This window comes from Ambystoma mexicanum, chromosome 1p (assembly GCF_040938575.1).
Source record: "Ambystoma mexicanum isolate Mex_15411 chromosome 1p, UKY_AmexF1_1, whole genome shotgun sequence".
In the NCBI taxonomy this organism is placed as follows: domain Eukaryota; kingdom Metazoa; phylum Chordata; class Amphibia; order Caudata; family Ambystomatidae; genus Ambystoma; species Ambystoma mexicanum.
The window spans coordinates 1,075,107,323-1,075,131,357 of NC_090921.1; the positions used below are offsets into that span (position 1 = coordinate 1,075,107,323).

Sequence of the window (24,035 nt, forward strand, 5' to 3'; positions counted from 1 at the left end):
AATTAGTCATGTGTTAACGTGCCAGAACACAAATGTCACTTAGGTGCAATTTGGAAAGAGGGCAAATTCGCAGAGATGTGCCAACTGGGCAGGGGTGTCATTTGAGATTAACAGGGGTTCGCATATGCGACCCCTGAGGTCTCCCTTTCTACCCTGCATTTTCTTTTTTTAAACTTTTTTTTTTTAATTGAATCTCCTGGGCTGTGGCCAGCGCCACGTGGCTCTGTTTCTCGAGTGGCTGCTTTCTTGTTCAGGCCTGGGGTGCCACAATTCTAACACTGAGCAGTGACGCTAAATAAGAAAGAATAGGAATCTCAAATCATTTGTATTTCTGGAATTCTATACAATAATTGCTAGACTCTGATTTGAACACCTCAAGTTCACAATGCAGACAAAAACTTTCAAAACGCATTTAGAGTAGAATAAGCATCCATTTTGGACTATGCATTTTGTTTTTCGAAAGTTGCAGTTATAGCATGTTTTTTTCTGCAGTTGTCGGTTACGATCACCACAAGACATTCCATCTCGGTGTCCTCGGTCACTTGACAAAATCATTGTGCCTAAAAGCTTGTGTACAGTGTAGAAATGTTTGACCATAGCACATAAAGTGGCTCTTGATTTCATTTTGCCACAATGAATGCTTTGTTGTAATGTGTCTATCTTTCCTATCTCCATTGCATGCATTTCAGGATGTATGTATGCAGCAATAAATGCCCCGTGTACGGGATGCCGTCTGAGTGCGCTGCTTGCCCTGCGCTACTCTAAATTCTTTAATACACATTTATGAACCCTCCCAATGTTATATATTTTGCCAACCTCTGAAACCTGAACAGTAGATCCACCAAGGCTTGACATGTGGACAGCTTTGCACCAGACCTGCAGATGAACTGGCCTGCTGTTAAATCTCAGTTACCAGATTAAATGGTATCCACTACAGTGTAAAATTGCTTTGAGAACATTCAAAAATGTAATTGCTCATTTTACTAGAGTTGGTAAGAGCAGTAGCCGGTAAGCGAGATCGGGGGGGGGTGGTGGCAGGAGTGGCTGCGGGGGATGGGGCGGTTAGTGTGTCTGTGTGTATCTGTGTGTGCGTGCGTGATCTGCAGGTTGCGGTTTGAATCACGGCAAGGACAATTAAGCCTTTCATCCTTCCCAGATTGATACATTGAGTACGAGCACAGGTTGGTCGATATTGTATGTATATTTCTTTCCATGTAAAGCACTTAAGAGTAAGTGCTATATAATAGCACATCATTATCATTTGGCCTTGGCCGTCTGCTTGCATTCAAAGTCATTTGGTCCTATAGACACCGATATTAAAAATACAAATGGCGACCCATTTTTGTATGAAATGTACATGACACATTACAGTGATTTCGTAACCATATTTTTCGTAGTGTACTTGGGAACAATGGTGTGTGATGCCACTTCCTGTTTTGTCGAGGAGTGACCATTCGTGTTCCATCCCTTCCTGTGATGTCACTTCAGGGTGGGGTTAAATGACATCACTTCCTGTGATGTTAGAGGTCAAGGGTCGTGTGATGTCACTTCTGCTCCCCCTGGCATTTTGGTGAAATGACGTCCCTGCAACAGGGCATGATGTTAGCTGTTAATGATCTCCTTAATTGCTATAATCTGACTTGATAAATGTGCATAATATAAACTGGCAATGATGGGCAATAGAGAGCTTTTCTTCTGCCAACTACAATAATGTGCAAGCTAGGCAGAAGGTAAACTGTGATTGAATGAATTAACCCAACTAGCACAATTTCCAAACAACGAAAAGAACAATCTGCATTCATGAAATTATGTTCTCCCTAGAGTGCCATTACCACCTTTATTACACGATATTTTGGAGCACAAGTGAAATATTATTTTGCAAACTCCATTTAGACGAAACTTCCATTGAAATTATTGGCATTTCTACAGATTGCCAGCTGGGATGTAATGTATTCTCAACAGAAATCATCAGCTGATGGCTCAACAAAGAATAGTACTTTCTGCATTTTCCATAAAAGTGTACATTGAGCTACTTTCAGCTCCAAATTCAACTTCAGTTAATGCCAATCTCACCATCAACACATGTAACATTTTAGAACAGTATCTGTTGTCACTTAGATACAAGATGGGTGTTGAGGGGAGAAGGAGATTGGCAGGCTGTAGAGAAAATGGGAAAGGCATCAATGGTACAGCAATTCGGTGAGCAAGTCTTGTTTAAGGCGGGCACCGCTTATGTTCATATGATTTTGTTTCAAGTAAATTCAATCTTAATGCTCAAGTTCAAGGTGTCATGCACTCATGCTTCAGAATACACTAATGGTGCATAGTCCGTGAGCTATGGGTGTGTAGCCAAATCATGTACATCAGTTGACCTGATGGGAGCAATACTGGAGCAGCCATACCTTTTGCAAAAAATTAATAGGGTTCACGTGATCTGCCATCAAGGTGTTGTCTCACTGGTCATGCACTCAAGGACCATCAATTTCTCAATGTGAACATAGACTTGTCTAAGTAACTGAAGAGAAGTGCCCTTGTCTATTTATTTTGCACCAACTCCTGGCAGCAATTTAAAGCTCTTTGCTGAATGCAATGGGTGAATGCAGCACCCATTGCATGGAATGCCCATCCCACGGCATTGAGAACGCTGGCTTCAACAGAACTCTTTAAAAAGAAACTGAAAACACTTCTCTTTGCCTAAACCCCCCCCCCCCCCAATGGTGACTCGGTCTAGATAACTATTCTGCTGTATTTGTGGTCTGTTTTGTGTTTGTCAGTCTGCGCCCATCAGCCTTCGGGTACCAGGTGCGCAATACAAATCATTTAACATAACATAATATTGATTGCAATCATATTCTTAACATGAAACACTATAGGTGTTAGCATTCTGGTGTCAGTCCAGGCTACTTTAAATATTTATTGAGCAACCATTGAGCAACAGCCAACCCTTAGGACCAAGGGAGGGGGAGGGGGGGGCTCTAGGGATCAGGAGAAATTACCCACCAAGTAATGAGACCCCTGGAGGTGGGCATAAATAGAGAATTCCCCAGAGCACATCTAGTGGGCCAATTACATTGTGCCTCCTGTTCAGCAGTAAGGGACAGAGATAGGAATTCAAGGTTAAGACTTCAAGGTATTTCCGTGTAGCCAACAAGATCCCCAAAGAACCCAGCCCCCCCCCCCCCCCCCAACTTTTCCAGGGTCCAACCGGAGGTAATTCTGCCCAAGATTTGGCCAGACTACAGAAAAGAAATTCCTTCACATAATTTCAATATCCATAAGAGTCACATCCTTGCTTTACATGGAACTACAAACACCACTCCCCAGAGACAAGACACAAGGTAGGCTGGGCACCACAGACATTGGAGGAACATGCATCCAGCTCTCCCTCAAGCTCAGACAGTATCTTCCACCTCACTCAGAACATTATGGTGGTTATTGAGCATGGATCTAGCTTCGGGATGCAACGAGACTATGACTTGGTCCATTTTTACACCATATAGGAAAACCAATTTAAAAAGTCAAGAAAAAAGGAGGCAAACTGCTTCTCTGAAATTCGAAATTCCCTCGTTTTACACACCTTTACCTATCAAGGTGGCAGCAAGCCAGGGAGAGCAGGACATGTTCCTCATACTAATAAAGCACATGGCATCAATTCAAAATGTCCACCAGCCTTTTTAAAGCGCTTAAACGCCCTCCCACCCCCTGGATTCTTCCCTACAAAGTCTCACTCCAAATTAGACAATTTAAGATAACCACTTGACCACCCTAGGCAATCAGGAGGTAGACACCTTTCCTCAGGCTGGGAGAAGAAAAGCAGGCATGCAGACGTACATGCCAGAATTGTGAACCAAGTGCAAGGTGTGGAGGCTGAGAACGAGGAGCTCAGAATCCAGTTAGAGGAGCTAGAGGCCTGGAGATACTGCAGAGACAATGTACACCATTTCACTCAGTGAAAAGGGCACCCAATCCCTTGTAGTGTGAGAAGAACAGGTGTGAGGGTCTATAGTGGGGGGGGGAAGGGTGTTGCCAAGACCAGAAAACATCCAGAATGAGATACTTGGTGCCACAGAGAGGAACAAAAAATACCCCAGGAACACAGACAATGGTAGAGATCAGGTATAAAGTAATGTGGGGTGCATTGAAAGGCCACAGACAGAAGTCCCATTCACTTCGGATGCAGGATTTTCAACATTGACACAAAGGTGGCTTTGTATCTGTGGCTGCAAGTGTACAACTGAATGTCCCTTTCACCTGAAAAGCAGGATTTTTAAACCCTGACCCTAAAAACAGCTTTGCAGTTTAAAATGTGAAAATGTACCACTACTAACAGAAAATATCAAGGAAGAAGACTGTGTGTTGACAAAAAGTAACGTATATTATGTTTCACATACAAAATGCCAGTGACATTTGAAAGGTGTGGACCCACCGCAAACCCTTTTGGCTTGTGGGTGGGAAAACTTCACAAGGAAATCCCCCCCCCCACTGCAGGTCTGGATGTTACATCCCTCATCTGATTACAACTGCAATAAAGCATGCTCTGGAAGGTGTGGAAAACCCAGTTTTGTCCAGATGTGCTGGCTCTGAAGGCAGTGATGATAGGACAGTTCCCCTTGGCTGGAGCATGACTAAAAGGTGTAAAGACTGGGGGTTGCCACTTCAAAGAGCAAACTACCAATTTCAAAGAGTCAAAAAACCTCTGGTCACAGGCTGGCCTAGTGAGACATGGACGGAGGAAGTATATCTCCATTTGCTGGACATACAGATTTACTATTAATTTAAAAGGACTATTCTAATTTAGGCCTTTTTCCCCAGCAACCATAAGGCACATTTTCTTCATTTATGTGCCATTTTTAAAGTTAATTTCCTGGTAATTTTGTAGATTTTACATCTTGCCTGGCCTATGCAAAGTGGAAATAGCCTATTTCTTCAAGACTTCAGGTACATTCTCTTTCTTCAGACTACTCACAGCCCAGTCTATTGATTTGCATACCGCAATATGGAGTTTCATATTTACTAAATACATATATGCTGCCTGCCTTCTGCACAGCCCACTCGGGCCTATTGACCAGTTCTATTGTACTGTATATCTGTGTGCTCACTGTTTGATATCTGTGCTCTGCCTACATTAGTCTAGCCATCTAAGGTCATTGCTTATATTGAGTTATGTGACCGTGGTACTCTCCATAACTGCAGACTACCATTGCTCAGGCCATACTGATCAGTTTGTGTTTTTAGCCTTTTACTTGGATCTACCCCAATTGTCAATTTTGAACTAGCCAACTAACTAGCTTATATGTCCCCACCGCATCAACTTCAGTGAGATAAGCGCATATACTGGTCACTTGCAATCATACCTGAATTAAGCCTATTGCATACTTCCTGCCCATTTCGCTATCCCTGAACCAGCACAAGCCAGACTCTAAAAATATCATGATGTCGTCCTTCCATAGAGCCACGGTGGCCTTGGTCTCACTCCTAACTTTAGTTCAATCAGCCACATCATGACACCACCCTCCATCCCCACTACCTACACCCAACCTTAGTTCCATTAGCACAGCACTTCCAAACACAACTAACATTGACTCACTCAGCCCCCTCGAATGGTTACAGCGTTTCGCTGCATGTCCTACGCCACTTATCCCACTTTCAGTCCACATTCGGAACCAGCGACTAGGCACTCGCTTCCTTAACCATAAAGCCACCTACAACCCCAAAAACCTTCCTCTCAACACCAGCAGCACCACAACTTGTCCCCTCCTACAGGATCATACCCCCATAACCCATAAACCTCCCAGCTTCCTGCCTCCATCCATCAACATCAAAGGGGCCCTCATTGATGCACACTCCCTTGTGGCTCATGCCCCAGAGATTGCCGACCTCATTATCTCAAACTGCCTAGACTTCCTGGCTGTTAGAGACTTGGCTCCATCAAGCAGCAGGTCCTGCACTCTCACTAGCCCTACCAGAAGGCTATACCATTATCAGAGCTGATAGAACCTTGGGCAAAGGTGGTGGAGTGGCCTTCATTGCCAAATCCCACCTAGCACTTGGAGCCATGCCCCACACCAACCTCTACTCTGCAGAGCTATCGGTGAAAAAACTCACTGACACCATCCCACACAATACTCATGCATCTTGTCTAGCACCCCCCCGGCCCCTCACCCACCTTCGATGATGATATGCTAGACCTCTCCACTCACACTAAACTCGATCCAAGACTATCCTGCTAGGAGACCTAACCCGTGGCCTTCAGGACCACAATGAACATCTGGCCTTAGCCGTTGACAATACTATCTCCAACTTAGGCTTCATACATAGAATTACATCACCCACCCATTCCAAAGGTAGAATGATAGACTGGGTTTCCAACCTTAATTGTTCCATCTCCATCACGCATAACAAACCTGTTGCCTGGTCAGATCATCACCTCATCCTATTCTCCATCCCTGGACCCTCTCCGGCTAAAGTTATTCTAGCACCCCCCTCACCATCCAGAAACTGCTGTGATATCACCATACAGCCTTGAGCCCCCATGAGCGACATTCTTATAGAGACCAAATTCAACAACTTTGACCCTCCACACTTGGTACACCTTTATACCAATACTCTCAAATCTGCGCTAGACAGTGTGGCCCCTCTTCAACTCAGGAAAGCCAAGCCACAAGCTCACCTCAAGTGGTTCACTCCCGAACTAAAAAGTCTTAGAAACTCAAAAAGAGCAGCAGAATCCACCTGGCGTAAAGCACCCTCCATCGCCAACAAAACTCCTTTCACGTCAGCATCCACTATCTACAAAGCGGCCATCCTTGCAGCAAAAAAAAAAACAGCTATGATGCCAGAATTCAGAATGCCAAATCCAGTACAAAGGAGCTGTTCAGTATACTAAAAGAGCTCGAATCACCTGCACCTTCCACTCAAGACTAACAAAAACACTGAGTGGTGCACTAAAATCCAGCAAGCCCTTGCAGACAAAATCACTTTACTCCAAACCAAGATTAAAGCTAAAAAGGAAAACCTCATGGGCTCTCAGCCCTTTCATCCTCCCCCAAATAAAACAACTCATCCCTGTAAACCTTTCTCCTTCTCAAGTAACTCTGAAGTAAGTTGAAAATATCATAAAAAGCATAAAACCATCCCATTGTCCAGGTGATATCTGCCCTGCCATGATCATCAAGGATGGAGCAAAAAACCTAGCTCCCTTCATCACCACCTTGATAAACTCCTCATTCTCCTCCAATCAGGTACCCACTAACCTTAAGGAAGCCTGGGTTATGCCACTACTAAAAAAAAAAAAAAACAAAAAAAAAAAACCAACCTCAACCCGAATGTCCCCTCGAACTATAGGCCCATCACCACTTACCGTTCCTCCTAAAAATTCTGGATTGTGTTGCATTCCTGCAAATACAAAAACATCTAGAAGAGAACGACCTCTTAGGTCTCAGACAATCTGGTTTCAGACCCAGACATGGAACTGAGGCAGCCCTCCTAGATCTAAAGATTCAAATGGATGAGGCGAAGGACAAAGGCAAGCTAGCAATCCTCTTACTTCTTGACCTATTGGCAGCCTTCGACCTCGTCGACCACAAAATTCTCACTAAACACCTCACCAGAGCTGCAGCATTTTCCACTGATGCATCGGACTTGGTTAAATCATTCTTATCGGACCGGACCACCAGAGTCTTCTCCTCGTCAGCCTCAGCAGACCCGGCTCCGACACTGTGTGGTGTCCCTCAGGGATCCTGTGTGTCACCCATACTTTATAATATTTTCACGAAGCTTCTCTTGGACTGCCTGGACAACCTCGGTGTTGTCTACACCAACTATTCAGACGACACTCAAGTCCTTATCCCCCCTCATTAGCTGTTACGACCAAAACTCTAAACTACTAAACTACTAAACAACATCTATCTTGAAATCCAAGACTGGATGACCACCAACGGCTTTTGCCTCAATGATAAGACCGAGCTGATGATTGCGAGTACTAAGACATGTCTAAATAAACTCGACATCAGATACTCCTCTTTCATCATTGATGGTAACATAATCTCTAAAGAGATAAAAAACATTGGGGGTTTATCTCGACTCAACTCTCTCAAAAAACAGGTCAATACTGTGGCGTTCTCCACGGCCTACGCTAACAAAATTTACAGTTGTAAATCTTACTTATCCACTACTAGCTGCCTAACATTGGCCAGAGCACTCGCCCCATCAAAAATGGATTATTGCAATACACTTTTCCTTGGCTCTTCAGAACACAACCTAAACAAACTCCAGAATAAATCACCGAGAGCTGCACTTAGTCTGCCGAGATGTTGCCATATCTCCACTCAGACAGAATGGCAACTGGCTACCCATCCGAGACAGAAAACATTATGTACACTGGCCATCACGCACAAATGCCTTACAAACTCTGCCCCGAAACACTTAGCCGACAAACTCTGCATACACCAACCTATATGCACCACTAGATAACCACAGTCCTACAACTTGGTTCCAAGATACAATCTAAAAACAGCAGGAGGAGCCAGCTTCCTAGTCCAAGCTGCCAAACGATGGAACTCTATCCCCATCCCCATCAGAAAGGAACCCTCATTCCTCACTTTTAAAGCCAGTATAAAAAAACTCGCTGAATATCAAGCTTCCTCAGTAAGATGTTCTCACCTCGCTCAGCTCAAGTCACATTATCGAAGCCTTGGCTCAGCACCGGTAACTCACCATTGTAAATTTTCTGCTGTATCTTATTGCCTGACCCATATGTAACCAAGGTCCTTTTGATGATATTAATCGGTTTGCCTGTCCTTGTTTTGTAACCTTAAGTTTCTCAAGTGCCCAGTTACCTCAGGGTTTAGCGCGCGAAACAAATAAACAAATACAAATATAAAATCCATGCACCTACTAGTGAGGGAACTGTGATGGTCAGTTAAGCTATGATTCTGTCTGATCTGAAAATGTTGCAAATGTGAGTATTGGTGAACAGGTGGAGGATAAAAATAGAAATATGGGTAATAGATTACATATGCTTAACTTATGCTTTTTGTAAAAAAGAAAGGCCGAAAATTGCCACACAGCCATGCAAAATGGTGCAGACCTGGCTGTCATCTTATTTAATTCCCCATTATTAGCTGAATCAAAATATAGTGTATTATCGCCGTTATTAGTAAATTTATGAAGTTTTGCCACATAACTAGTTTTTGCCAAAAATGTGTCATGAGAACAAATGGGGCTTGTAAATAAACTGCCATTTGTCTGCTACAGACTCTTAAAACAATCCGTAGAGATTGTCTGCAGTGGGCAGGAGAGAGAATGATAACTGTCCAATCCTAGATGCAAGAACTCGGCAGTGTACTCTTCAAAGATTGAAAAATTGATGGTGCCATCACCGCTAAATAAGGGGGACTGCACTAGGAAGAAGGGACAGAGCTGCTGAAATTTACCATTGAAGAACGCTGATGAAACTTAACATCTGACAGCTGCAAGGAAACACCAGAGAAGATTGCTGAGAGATCATCTAGGTGAAGCCGTCTATTTTTAGGAAGGCCTAAGAGTTGATGGGTCCCATGGTGGAGTGTGGGAGGCCATCCTTGAGAGTGCAGTGACCAGAACCCTTCCCCATCTTTCCGGAGTGACCTGAAACACAGCTGGCTTTCCTAAACTTTAAACAGAGGCTATGTAAGTAGAAATGAGCCCTGGCAAACCAAAAGATGGAAGAATCTGCGTGCCTTAAATCCTTTCCCTTTAAAATAGGAGTGGGTGGGGGGCAAAACTGTAGATCCTTAGCCTACGCAACTAAAAGATTGATTTAATTAATTCTGGTTTTGGTGGAATACTACGGGGTGATTTGGGGTAAAAAATTGAAATTAACAAAGCTCATTTCCCAGTGTGCGCTGAAAAACTATAGCCTATAATTTAATTGGGTAATCCTTTTTGTCCTGTTACCCGAATTTCTTTAAGGAAGAGGGGTATCTTTAGTTGTAAATCAGTCTAATCTTTTTGTCCTGCTTCCCCTAACACAGGCCTTTCAGTGTATGGCGATAGGAGGTCTGAAATCCGAAAATCCCCAAATCATTACAATTTTTCTGTCCGACTTCCCCAACACAGACCAAAGTAGGGGGGGCGGGTTTGAAAACAAGCCGCTAAATCACCCTGTGTTTATTTTAACCCAAATGTGCAGTGAAATCAGAATTGCCATATGTATTTGTTCCAATCTTGAATCCCTACTGCTAACCTTTTAAGCCCGGAGGAAAATCAAAATTGCACAACACTGCATTTATAAATGTTTTGGTTATTGATCAGTTTAATTATTTCTTGAAAGTGAAATTTGTAGAAAGTTAAGAATTAGTGGTTTTTCTTTTAAAAAAATAAATAATTGTGTAATTGATTTGAGTAACAGAGTTAATGGTGAGCCTCAAAGAATGTGGATTGTGTAGTTCAGTGTGATTTCTATTATTTTTAATTTAAATAAATACAAATATATTTCCTGTACACCGGCGTGGTTCTTGGCTCATTGGTAGCTCAGGAGAAGGGATCCAAGGAGCACGATATGCATCTTAAGTAGGGCTGAAGGAAAGAATCTGTTAAACAGTTTGTTGTCTCTCAACTTGAGGGGGGGGAGGAACCCCTAGTGTTAAGGGTGGATTCTCAAAAAACTGTTACAGTAAGTAAGTGCCTAGAATCTCCAAGCTATATCCTGGACCTTGGCTGGAACTAGAGACCAACAGAAAAGCAAGAGTCTTCCGAGCCTGGAAAAATGGTAAAGATAACAAAAATACCCTGGAGGAGCAGGGAGCATAACTGCTGCTGGTAAGGTATCCATCAAGGCAAAGGGGAGGAAGAAGTATGTGCCGTTAGGTATTGGTGCCTCATAAGGCAACACACAGTCCATAGAGTGATTTTATGGACCAATAAAGTCTAGAAAAACTAAGCATGCCAGGTGCTATATCCAGGACCCTGTGATTGAACTTACGAAGCTATATGGGTGATATATCCCCAAGTGGGGAACCCCAACAAGGGCCTTAGGGTCTGTAACAGAAAGCCATTCTACCTTATTTCGATTCTTCACCCAGACTACTGAAGCAAAGAGGTAAATTTTTGACTTCTGAGTTTAAAAAAAAACCTCAGCCCTGTAGGCACGTACTGTACCCATAAATTAAGGTCAAAGGCAAATTGAGGGCAAATCCAGAGCTTAAAGCTTTATCCAAGGGTGACAGGAAACCCAGGAGCAATAGTAACAACCTCACCATTTTGTTTAGTCCCATCCTATTCAGTGTTTATTGGCCCAATCCAGTTCTGCTTCCTATGCAAACTTGCCCAATCTGTTTAATAAAGGAGTTGGGTGGTTTTCTGTCAAAGGACTCTGGTGTCTTTCTTGCCATGGAGAGACTATCCCAGACAAAGGTACTTCTCAAAATGGGAATGGGATGTCAAATGCACCTTGAATTATCTACCTACAAAAATTGCATAACTCTTGCATGTATTCCAAGCAGCAGGATTAATTGGGTCTCAGATGAATATCTTCTGAGGAAAGGGCTGGTCTCGGACACCAACAGTCTGGACCATGATAGTTTGAATCCCCTCCGACCGGGGCGACTTAGCCCTTCATGGGTCAAGAAATAGAGTGCCATTTAAAAAAGGGATGATCATAACGACTGCTATTACAGCACGTTTAACATGGAGGAATATGGCATGAACTGCTTTGTAAGAACACATTCTTATTATTTTCTAAAAACTGACATCTTTCCTCAGACAAAAACGAAGATTTTATCCAAATGCTGGCACTAACAGATGGTGGCCTGAATGTGGCGTTATGCTCCCATGGCATTTTATATAACCTTTTTTGTTAACATTTCACCAAGACATTCCAGCATAACTACGGAGACAGTTCAGCCAGGTACAATACTAAATAAGCATATGACAGTGTGTAATATTATTGAATCAGTGTGTTAAGAAGGACCAGTATTCAACAGTATTCAACACAATAATTCATCCTGTGTTCACTCAGGAGCTCATCATCGGCTATGCATTATGGGATGAATCAAGGGAATTCGTCCCTTCTCCCCAAGGGTGAGCCCCAACCACCAAAACCGCCCGGCCCCCAAGTGATGCTAGGGAGGTAAGCCCACCCCCATCGAGGGGTAGTAGCAAGTGGGACCTCACCTTGAGAGATTCCCCTTAGGAGACCAAGGAATCCCGTATGGCATGAAGAACTGCCTAAAACTGGACACACAGCATAAATTGGATGTTTTAAAATAAACTATGAAGTACCATGACTGGGACAAAGAAACTCATAATAGATGCTGTTAGCTTATTTAAAAACAGAATGTCTGATACACTAGGATGTGCGTTGAAGAGGGATGGGGAAGCGAGAGTGAGCAAAAAAGGGGAAGCAAGAGCGGGAAGAGAGAAGAGGAAAGAGGGAAGAGGGAAGAGAGTGGGAAAAGGCCAGAGAGGGGGCGGAGGAGAGCCAGAGAGGGGGGGGAAGAGAGCCAGAGAGGGGGGAAGAGAGCCAGAGAGGGGGGGAAGAGAGCCAGAGAGGGGGGGAAGAGAGCCAGAGAGGGGGGGAAGAGAGCCAGAGAGGGGGGGAAGAGAGCCAGAGAGGGGGGGAAGAGAGCCAGAGAGGGGGGGAAGAGAGCCAGAGAGGGGGGGAAGAGAGCCAGAGAGGGGGGGAAGAGAGCCAGAGAGGGGGGGAAGAGAGCCAGAGAGGGGGGGAAGAGAGCCAGAGAGGGGGGGAAGAGAGCCAGAGAGGGGGGGAAGAGAGCCAGAGAGGGGGGGAAGAGAGCCAGAGAGGGGGGGAAGAGAGCCAGAGAGGGGGGGAAGAGAGCCAGAGAGGGGGGGAAGAGAGCCAGAGAGGGGGGGGAAAGAGAGCCAGAGAGGGGGGGGAAAGAGAGCCAGAGAGGGGGGGGAAAGAGAGCCAGAGAGGGGGGGGAAAGAGAGCCAGAGAGGGGGGGGGGAAGAGAGCCAGAGAGGGGGGGGGGAAGAGAGCCAGAGAGGGGGGGGGAAGAGAGCCAGAGAGGGGGGGGGGGAAGAGAGCCAGAGAGGGGGGGGAAAGAGAGCCAGAGAGGGGGGGGGGAAGAGAGCCAGAGAGGGGGGGGGGAAGAGAGCCAGAGAGGGGGGGGGGAAGAGAGCCAGAGAGGGGGGGGGAAGAGAGCCAGAGAGGGGGGGGGAAGAGAGCCAGAGAGGGGGGGGGGAAGAGAGCCAGAGAGGGGGGGGGAAGAGAGCCAGAGAGGAGGGGGGGGAAAGAGAGCCAGAGAGAGAGGCGGGGGGAAAGAGAGCCAGAGAGAGAGGCGGGGGGAAAGAGAGCCAGAGAGAGAGGCGGGGGGAAAGAGAGCCAGAGAGAGAGGCGGGGGGAAAGAGAGCCAGAGAGGCGGGGGGAAAGAGAGCCAGAGAGGCGGGGGGAAAGAGAGCCAGAGAGGCGGGGGGAAAGAGAGCCAGAGAGGGGGGGGAAGAGAGCCAGAGAGGGGGGGGAAGAGAGCCAGAGAGGGGGGGGAAGAGAGCCAGAGAGGGGGGGGGAAGAGAGCCAGAGAGGGGGGGGGAAGAGAGCCAGAGAGGGGGGGGGGAAGAGAGCCAGAGAGGGGGGGGGGGAAGAGAGCCAGAGGGGGGGGGAAGAGAGCCAGAGAGGGGGGGAAGAGAGCCAGAGAGGGGGGGAAGAGAGCCAGAGAGGGGGGGGAAGAGAGCCAGAGAGGGGGGGGAAGAGAGCCAGAGAGGGGGGGGGAAGAGAGCCAGAGAGGGGGGGGAAGAGAGCCAGAGAGGGGGGGGAAGAGAGCCAGAGAGGGGGGGGAAGAGAGCCAGAGAGGGGGGGGGGGAAGAGAGCCAGAGAGGGGGGGGGAGAGAGCCAGAGAGGAGGGGGGGAAGAGAGCCAGAGAGGGGGGGGAAGAGAGCCAGAGAGGAGAGGGGGGAAGAGAACCAGAGAGGAGAGGGGGGAAGAGAACCAGAGAGGGGGGGTAAGAGAACCAGAGAGGGGGGGGTAAGAGAACCAGAGAGGGGGGGTAAGAGAACCAGAGAGGGGGGGGTAAGAGAACCAGAGAGGGGGGGGTAAGAGAACCAGAGAGGGGGGGGGGAAAAGAGAGCCAGAGAGGGGGGGGAAAGAGAGCCAGAGAGGGGGGGGAAAGAGAGCCAGAGAGGGGGGGGAAAAGAGAGCCAGAGAGGGGGGGGGGGAAAAGAGAGCCAGAGAGGGGGGGGAAAGAGAGCCAGAGAGGGGGGGGAAAGAGAGCCAGAGAGGGGGGGGAAAGAGAGCCAGAGAGGGGGGGGAAAGAGAGCCAGAGAGGGGGGGGAAAGAGAGCCAGAGAGGGGGGGAAAGAGAGCCAGAGAGCGCGGGAGAGGGGGGAGAGCGCGGGAGAGGGGGGAGAGTGCGGGAGAGGGGGGAGAGTGCGGGAGAGGGGGGAGAGAGTGCGGGAGAGGGGGGAGAGAGTGCGGGAGAGTGGGGGAGAGAGTGCGGGAGAGTGGGGGAGGGGGGGAGAGAGTGGGGGAGGGGGGGAGAGAGTGGGGGAGGGGGGAGAGGGTGGGGGAGGGGGGAGAGAGTGGGAGAGGGGGGAGAGAGTGGGAGAGGGGGGAGAGAGTGGGAGAGGGGGGAGAGAGTGCGGGAGAGAGAGCAGGAGAGGGGGAGAGAGTGCGGGAGAGAGAGCAGGAGAGGGGGGAAGAGCAGGAGAGGGAGAAGGAAAAGGAACACATTTGCAAAGCCTAGGAAGGCCCCAAACCGTGTAACACCTGGAGAGGATGCAAGCCAGGAAGCCTGCGAGTTTCAAACTCACTTAATGCTGAAGAGCGGAACACCAGAGCGAAGGCAGACCCGAAGCAGAAGCAACTGACAGGGCAGGAACCCAGGAGAGGGTGGCGGCGAGTACACAAAGGAGAAGCAGTGGTGGACCGTGGGATAGAAAACTATCACTGATACTATAAGCATTAGAGGGTCACGGGTGTCCGGTCAACACACATCGAAGCACCGGAAGACCACAAGGGACAGAGCCAGCGTGAGAGATGCCAGAGAGGGGAAGGAGGCATCAGCAGGCAAGAACCAACGAGGAGGTCCCTGAGGAAGCTGGCTTCTTCAAGAACGAAGTTAACTGGGAAAACCGAACACAGGAAGCCTCAAGGGAGCCAAACCGCACAAATAACTTGTCACAGTAGAAGATGTGAAAGAGTTAACTAAAAAGCCAATGAATTCTAAATGTCAGAGAAAGGATAATTGAAAAGCTGAATGATGAGATGATACCTTGGGAAAAAGGGGAAACAAAGTTGATATTCTATACAAGAAAAATATAATACCAAAGAGGGGGCGTGGCTAACCACCATGTGAAGAGGACGTTCGCTCCGCGCGCTCGGCCTAATGCGACCATCATAAGCTGCCATTAACTAAATTTTTTGGGGGTCCTGAAGCCCACAAACCGCCTCACCGAGGGCGGATACCCTGCTGCACCTGCGGGTCAACTCCCGGGGCTCTGAGCGACCGGATTCGCCTTATATACCGTGCAACATGATCCAGCGGATCGGAGCCAAAATGGCGGCTCCCGCACCCAGCACGGCGCAGCGGCCCGCACTCTTAGGCTGCTTCCGAGCCGCAACGCCCAGGCCGCCGGAGGGGAGAAGACCCCCCCGCCGTACACGAGCGCCCGGCCGGACCGACGAGGGGGACCTGCGAAGCACTCGAGCGGCCGGGTGCGCGAACGAGAGGAGGTGCAACCAGGACGCAGAGCCCAGCCTGATACGAGCCGGACACGGGTGCTACCCACTTCGGAACCGTGTGCCTGGGTGTCGGAGAATCCTCGAGGTGAGCGGGGGGGACACATCCAACTGCTATATACCGGCTATCTCCGCTGGCCCACGAGAGTGGCCCCCCTCCCTCTTCCAACCTACATAGGCACGGTGTCCCCCTCCACGAAACGCCAGCCGGGCCCTAACCACTACTTCTGAAACCAAAAAAAAAGGCCCCGACAACACTGGCAAACACTGCTGGTCTGGCCCCTGCACTCCGGAGCGGCCCACATCATACTGCGGCCCTCTACCGCTGCTCCCATCCGGACCGAGCCGCACAACGGCTCAACCACTGGAGCGGGCACTGGGAACTTACGGCCTCTTCGCCTCACCATACCTCGACCACCCCTAAACCAGTGAAGCACCTGTGGTCCAGTTGATATGTCCACCAAAGGGGCGAGGGCCAAGCAACGCCAGACCACCATCGATACCTTCACGGCAGCGGGGCCCACAGCGCCTGAGACCATGAACGGGGCACACGCCGTAGATCTACTCGACCCCTCGAAGCCAACAACTGAACCGAGCAACACACAGATCCTCAAAGCCATTAAACAATCTCAAACAGCTGTGGAACATAAAATTGACGCAGTCGCCATAGACCTGGGCCTCCAAGACGTCCGCTCTTTGGCCAGCAGGACAGATACGCTGGAAGCACAGGTCCGCGAAAACATCGAAGCCAAAACTGTGCTCCTGAGAGATGTAGATGCACTCCAACAGAAAGTGAAAAACCTGGAAGACAGGGCTGAGGAGGCAGAAGGGCGCGCACGCCATAACAATATTCGCCTTCTGGGCCTCCCTGAGGGCATCGAGGGATTGGACCCCACGAACTTCATTGAAAACCTCCTACTACAGGAGGTAGGTGCAGAGAAACTCTCCCAGGGTTTCACAATCGAAAGGGCTCACCGATCCCTCACCTCGAAACCCCCCACTGGCAACCCACCCACACCAGTGATCGCAAATGTACTTAATTACAGGGACCGTGAAACCATTCTCGCCTTCTCGCGATCAGGCGGCCAGATCTGCAGGGGCTCAGCCAAAATATCCATCTATCCGGACTATACTTTTCAGGTCCAAATGAAGAGGGCACTGTTTATACACACCTAAGCTAGACTGAAGTCTGCCGGCCTACGCTACATGCTCCTATACCCCTCCAGATTGAAGGTGATACGCAACAACAAATCCTACCTCTTCGATACCCCTGCCGAGGCTCGGGACTGGATGGACAGTGAGCAGATCCCAGACATTGAAGTTAAGAAGCGACAACCTCGCTGAGCCTCGTCCCTCAATGGCTAAACCTTGCCCCAATGTCTCCCAGGGGCCCCACCAAGGAACGACTACACACACCGCAGCTGACTTGATTCCTCGAAACGAGACGCCCGGACGAACACTCTCCTACCCCCGGAAGCTCTGTCTTGTTAAGGGTACCCAGATACCCGCCCGTAGGGCACCATTCAACCGATGCTCGGTCTAAAGGAGCGGAAACGAGACTGTCATAGTGAGGGAGACCTCGCTCAACCTGGTTTATGTTTGGGACGTTCAAAGTTATGGGAGGGAGGGAAAAGGGGAGTTGGCACAGAAGTTAGGTGCCTGAATCAGGAAAAACCAAGACCACCAACAACCATCGTAGACAGCACGGATGAAGCACTTTCCCTACGCCGGACGGGATTGCAGTTATCGGAGCTGAAGTCAAAAGACGCAGGCACCCCAGTTGGAACCCACATCCACGACCCACCCAGACCTCAAACCAGCCCTACGCGCCTCTCACCACACGCAATGACTCCAGATAAGCCGGAGATAGATACTGTAACCTCTGATTCCCATGGCTGACCCGATAAAAAATCATGACGTGGAACGTCAGGGGCATGAATAGCTTTGTGAAGCAACGCTGCATATTCGCCTACATCAAAAGAAGTAAAACCAGAATAGCCCTACTTCAAGAAACGCACCAAACGTCGGACAAACTGAAGGCATTGGCCAAAGCATGGCGCAGAACTCTGATAGGATCCTCCTACTCCTCTTATGCCAGAGGTGTCCTAATTTGGGTAGACCCCTCTATCCCCTTCAGATTAGTAAGCTCCAAAGTAGACGACGAGGGCAGGATGGCACTAGCATGCGGCACAATCAAAGGCAGGGAGATATGCCTAGTTAGCACCTATGCACCCAACAACGACGCAACAGCCTTCTTTCATTCCCTATTTTCGCGTCTCAGCCCTTACAGGGACCAAACCATGATATGGGGAGGCGACCACAATTGCACCCTTGACCCCCAGAAAGACAGGTCAGATGATAAGCATACACGCCCTTCTCCACCGGCCAAAATACTGTCCAGGCTGTTACAACTCCGAGACTTGTGGAGAGAACAACACCCAGACCTGCGAGAGTTTTCCTTTTACTCCCCTCCACACGCGGTCCACACTAGGCTAGACTATCTCTTCGTAAGCCTAGAACAACAGGCAAAGTTTGGCGGGGCTCAGTACCTGCCCAGGGTGCTGTCCGATCATTCCCCACTACTGGCCGCCTGGGAGGTTTATCCGCCTAAACCCCCTGTCCCCACCTGGAGACTTAGGGCCGAGGCCCTCCATGACACAGCCCTCCGCGAACACATCGCGGACAGGACAGAGGACTATTGGGAAAGAAACCTCAACAGTGTCAAATGCATAGGCACCGCCTGGGAGGCATACAAAGTGGTCATGAGGGGTGAGATGATTGCAGCCATGGGTGGAGCACTAAGGTCTGTTACTTCCTCCCTAGAACACTCAGAGAGGGAGCTGGGAGAACTGGAAGGCAGATTAGACCCATCTCCTGAACACTTACAGAAAGTAATGGACCTAAAACAAACCTGCCTTATGCACTGGGAGTCCCTGGGAAGGCTGAGCTACGCCAAACACATTGAACAACCCACGCCCTCGGTGATAAACCCGGTAAACTCCTGGCTTGGCTGTACAAGAGGGAGACCCCCAGAACACCCATTTGCCAAGTACTCAAACCAGACGGCTCCTTAGTGCACATCCAGTTAGAAATTAACTCTGTCTTCTCCGACTTCTACGGCAAACTATACGCCAGACCCCTGCCCGTGGCCGACTCCGACATTGAGGATGTCCTGGACGACATAGTCCTTCCCAGGCTCGATCCTCAAATGACAGATATCCTAGACGAGCCCATCACCCCAGATGAGGTCAAGGTAATCATTAGATCGCTCCCAGCCGGAAAATCCCCTGGCACTGATGGCCTCCCCGGGGAATTTTATAAATTGTATGAAGAGACCCTGGCCCCTCTGTTGGCGCAGGTGTTTAACGAAGCTTACGAGCGTGGTGCCCTCCCTGACTCCATGAGGGAAGCTGTAATTATCCCCCTCCTGAAACCCGGTAAAGACGGATCGCACTGCGGTTCCTACAGGCCCCTCTCCATGTTAAACGTTGATTGCAAAATCTTAACCTCCCTGCTGGCGAATAGACTGCGAAGGGTGATCCCCCACCTGATCCATCAGGACCAAACGGGTTATGTGCCCGGACGCTCCAAGACAGAGAACCTGCGTAGGCTGCATCACATCATGTACAGCACGGAACAGAGGCTTCAGAGATACGCGGTTGCGTCACTTGACGCCACCAAGGCCTTCGATTCAGTGCGCTGGGAATGGCTATATGCCACTATGACTAAAATGGGAATCGGACCCGCCTTCCTGAAATGGACCCAGCTAGTCTATACCAACCCCACCGATAGGGTGCGCACAAACAGGACCTTCTCAGACAAATGGTCCCTATACAGGGGCACCCGTCAGGGCTGCCCACTCTCCCCGATGTTATACATCATTGCCACCGAACCCGTAGCTGCATACCTCAGACAAGAATACGGAGATGGGGGCATCGTAATAGACGGAGTGACCCACCTCATCTCTATGTACGCGGACGAGACACTATTGTACCTACACAACCCCGAACACCTCCTGCCCTACATTCTAGAGACTCTGGACGGATTTAGCAAATACACGGGAATCCAAATTTCCAAGGACAAGTCCTGCCTCTCTAGCTGCACTGTATAAGGAAGACCTAAGATCCCTTCCCCCCTTGACCTAAAATGGCAAGTGACCTCCTTTAGGTACCTGGGAATCACGATACACCGGGACCCATACACGGAACATATACTCAACATGGTGAGAGCTAAAGACTCTTGAAAAATCTATGGAATTCTGGGGCAAGCTCCTGCTCTCGATGGCCGGAAGGGCAGGTCTCCTCAAAATGGTTGCACTCCCCCGCTTACTATACAATTTTACAAATGTCCCCTACAACATTCCCCCCTCCTTGTTCAGAAACATTAATAAACTATGTAGACGGTTCCTCTGGCAGGGAGGCAGACATAGGGTGGCGCTGGACACACTCCAAAGACCCTACGAGAGAGGTGGAATCAAAGTCCCCAACTTCGAACTGTACTACCTTGCGAGCCAACTAAGGCATGTGATGCGATGGATGGCCGACGAGATCTCCACGGACACCAGGGTCCTCCAACCTGCATTGCCCAATCTCCTCCTAAGGGATCTACTCTGGGTCCGGAACAGACTCCCACAGCCCTTCCCATACCTAATCAAACTTGGAATAAAGCTCTGGAACAGAGCATGCAGAACAGTGGGGTCAGCTGATCCCTACTCCCCACAAATCCCCATTGCAGCAGTTATGGCCTACCAGTCATGGGGCTCTCTTGAATCGCGCGCCCAGTGGGAACCCTACGGAGTGGCTACCCTAGGAGACCTAACACGAGACCAAGAGATCATACCCTTCCCCGATCTCACTGAGACCACGGGATTACCTGCTGGCCAATTCTTGCTCCATAGGGCAGTGATACAAGCCATAATGGTTAGATGGCCAGAGGCTATTACCCCAAAGACGGAAAACGAGGTCATAGAAACATTATTAAACACAGCCGAAGGTGGCCATGAAACCTTGCGACTGTATGAAACCCTGCTTCAGGGCACGACAAACAACGAGCTCAAAAGCAAAGTAAAGTGGGAAACCGAACTAGGCCAAGACTTTGCGGACGAAGAATGGGAGAAAATAACTCATTACCACAAGAAAGTTTCTAGGAATGCCCGTTTGCAGCTCATTCAATTATACATCACCAACAGAGCCTACCTAACACCTGAGGTCATATCTAAATTCAAGGGGGCTGAGGCCCAAGTATGCCCCAAATGTAAGGAGCCCAGAGCGGGAATGACGCATATGTTTTGGGGCTGCCCAGAGATACGCAATTTCTGGACACAGGTACAGGAGAGGGTGGCGAACGCAGATATTGAGCTTGAAGTGATCAATCCCGCAGCCTGCATCTTGGGCAGATGCAAACGTAACCACAAAAATAAGCCTCTAAACAAACTCAAAGATCTGATATACATAACGGCGAAGAGACGCATAGCCTTGGGATGGAAGAGCCCAAGGGCCCCGACCGAGGCACAATGGTGGGGGGACCTTACGAAATGGATAACGGCTGAGACTGGTGCGTGGGAAACGGCTATCCTCGAACAGAGGCTGGACTCCAGTGGGGAACTGCATCGCTGGGTAGCGCTAACAGTGCCACTACTTCATCCTAACAATACGGACGATACCTCGGACAGTCCGGACTGTCCTAGCCATCAATCCGGCACAATAAGAACGGACGATAATGTTGACTGTGGTCTTGAGCTGGGGGTGGGTGGGGATGCGTAATTCTGTCGATTTGCGGTAAATATTACTAGTGATGCCAACTATGTTTGTTATACTGTTAAAACCAATAAAGAAATTTAAAAAAAATAATAATACCAAAGAGCAATAAAGATATGAGACAGAGCTTAGAAACACAAGGCAATTGAGACATACAAGGTCAAATAGAGTAAAACAAATTGAACTGCAATTGCCCAGGAGGGAAAGCCTACCAGAGCAATAATACCTTCACAGGATCCGCTGAGATCCTGCAAGACAAGAGATCTTATAAGAGGTGCCAAAAGGGATTAGCAAAGAGGGGAGAAAATGTAATAGCCCTATTGACGAACTAAAGAGAGTGATGCAGGAAGTCCCGAAAGACTATTTGTAGATTGTCTATTAGAGGGACTTCTAAAGACTGGTACTGGAAGTACCCTCAGGCGAAGGGATTCACACGCATCCCCAAAGGTAGTTTTCATAGTGGTAAGGTCAGTTAGGGTAGTTTTGGACAGCAGACTTTCTTTTGATGTTCACGACTGACCAACGAGCACCTTACTTAGTAAGATAGGTAGGGATCACCCATAGTGACAGGGAAAGTTAGGGATTATAGGAATACTTTAATAAAATATTGTACACATTGTCCTTAGAGAGTCCTCGTCTTCCTTCTGACTCGCCAAAATTATTAAACATTTAACATGGTGTATGCGCTCTGGGTTAAGTTCCAAGAAGCTCTGGTGACAAGGCAGTTCTTGTAAGGAATTCAAATGTCTATGGCCTTGTAGCTACCAAGGTCATGCCATGGTATAGCCCTTCTGTGCCGCAGCTGAAGGAGACATCTTTGAGCCAGGTTTGCTTTTTGGTGGTGGAGGAACTGTCGCGCCCATGCTATTTTCAGATGCATTTGTCCAGCGACAATGAACCTTTTTTTTTTAACACACTCGAGATCCAGCCAGATATATCATGCAAAGATTTGGGGATCTTCAATCAAAAGCCTCCACAAATGAGATCTGTCTTGCTACTCACTAAATTTAGGATCTCTGGTTAATCTGTTAAGCAATCAAAGAGTTTCTGAATAAAAGTTGATAGATTTAAGTTACATAAAAACAGTTTGTGCTAAATAGTAAGTTATCCATAATTGAAATAGAATTAAAAGGTTATGATCGACATTTTGTAACTGCTAACTGCCCCCACGTAGGCTTTAAGGAGGGAAATGTAGACACCAACTAGCGTGAAATGTCTTCAGATTGAGTAGGAGACCATTGTCTGGAGCCAATCGACCTGTGAAGATCATTTGTAAGTCCCTGTAGTGGAATGAAATACATTAAGTGGAGTCATTTCTGCAGAAAGTAGTGAAAACGAGGTTACATCTGTACAAATCCCCCTGAGCACCATTGCCAGTACACAGACATTGCTGCAAAAAGCTAGAATCCATCATTGCTTACCTGCTTTCATTCCTGGTGTACCCTGATGGGCATTCAGACAGACACTTGTTCTGATAGATGACAAACTTGGAGGAATCGCGGGGGTTCTCCGTCACCTTGCGAAGGATGGCGCAGTACTCGGCGGTCACGCAGCGCCATCCCTCGTACTCATAGGTCTTCGCTGGGCACGACCGCAGGCATTGTCCATTAAAGTAGAAGTGGCGGCAAGTGACGCAGGCCCTGCTGTCCCGGGGCTGGTGGCAGCCCCCCAGACACTCGTGGTGACAGCAGTCCCCATTGCTGGAGCAGGCGATCCCAGGGGGGCAATGACAGACTAAAGGGGAAACAGCAAGTAAACAGGTTAGTTGTCCCATTTGATATAATGGCCGAAAGACATCACTTGCAAGACCCAAAATCAAGTAACAATTAGGTGGTGCATGGAGTTATTTCAAATATCATCATAAAGCTTGGACAAATCACAGAAATGCAAGAATCTGTACAAAAGATTGCTATGAAATTACACAAATCCATCAATTGATCAAACAACTCCAAGACACCAAGATAAAGTCAACAAAAACGAGCAATCCAAAGACCCAAACCCTCTCCAATAAACATACCCAAAGTCAGATTTTGTAGCTTTATTTTTTGTAAAAGTAGGCCATGGATTTGCGTTGAGCAGAATGTTAATACAGAAGACTGGCGTCAGAGTATAAGAGTGAACGTCAGAGTATAAGAGTGAACTTTCGAACCTCCCAAGGGAGTCGATCAATTATTTATTTTATTTGTATTTATTTGCATTTGTAAAGCGCACAAATGGCCTCGGGCATCGTGGCGCTGTTAAGAATACCTGCTTAGTTACATAAGTGCATGTGGTCAGAGTCGGTAGCTTAATACATGCGAGCCAACCCCATCTTTAAGGGTGGCAACCGCAGGTAATGCATATGGTCAAGATTGGTGGAATAAAGCATGAGCACCAACCCCATCTTGAAGGTGGGCAGGCATACATGACACGGGCGACCAAGGGGGGGCAGGGGGCAGGCATACATGACACAGGTGACCAAGGGGGGCAGGCATACATGGCACTGGTGACCAAGGGGGGCAGGCGGGCAGGCATACATGACACAGGTGACCAAGGGGGGCAGGCATACATGACACAGGTGACCAAGGGGGGCAGGCATACATGACACAGGTGACCAAGGGGGGCAGG

At 48.5% G+C, this 24,035-nt stretch overlaps 1 protein-coding gene across 1 annotated transcript in view; it reads right to left on the reverse strand.

The window, feature by feature from the left end:
- Positions 1 to 24,035, reverse strand: part of INSRR (insulin receptor related receptor) — a 672,290-nt gene that overhangs the window by 368,895 nt on the left and 279,360 nt on the right. Inside the window, exon 3 of the mRNA XM_069604567.1 lies at positions 22,850 to 23,162. Within this exon, the coding sequence (XP_069460668.1) occupies positions 22,850 to 23,162 (313 nt within the window). The remainder of the gene's footprint in view (positions 1 to 22,849; positions 23,163 to 24,035) is intronic.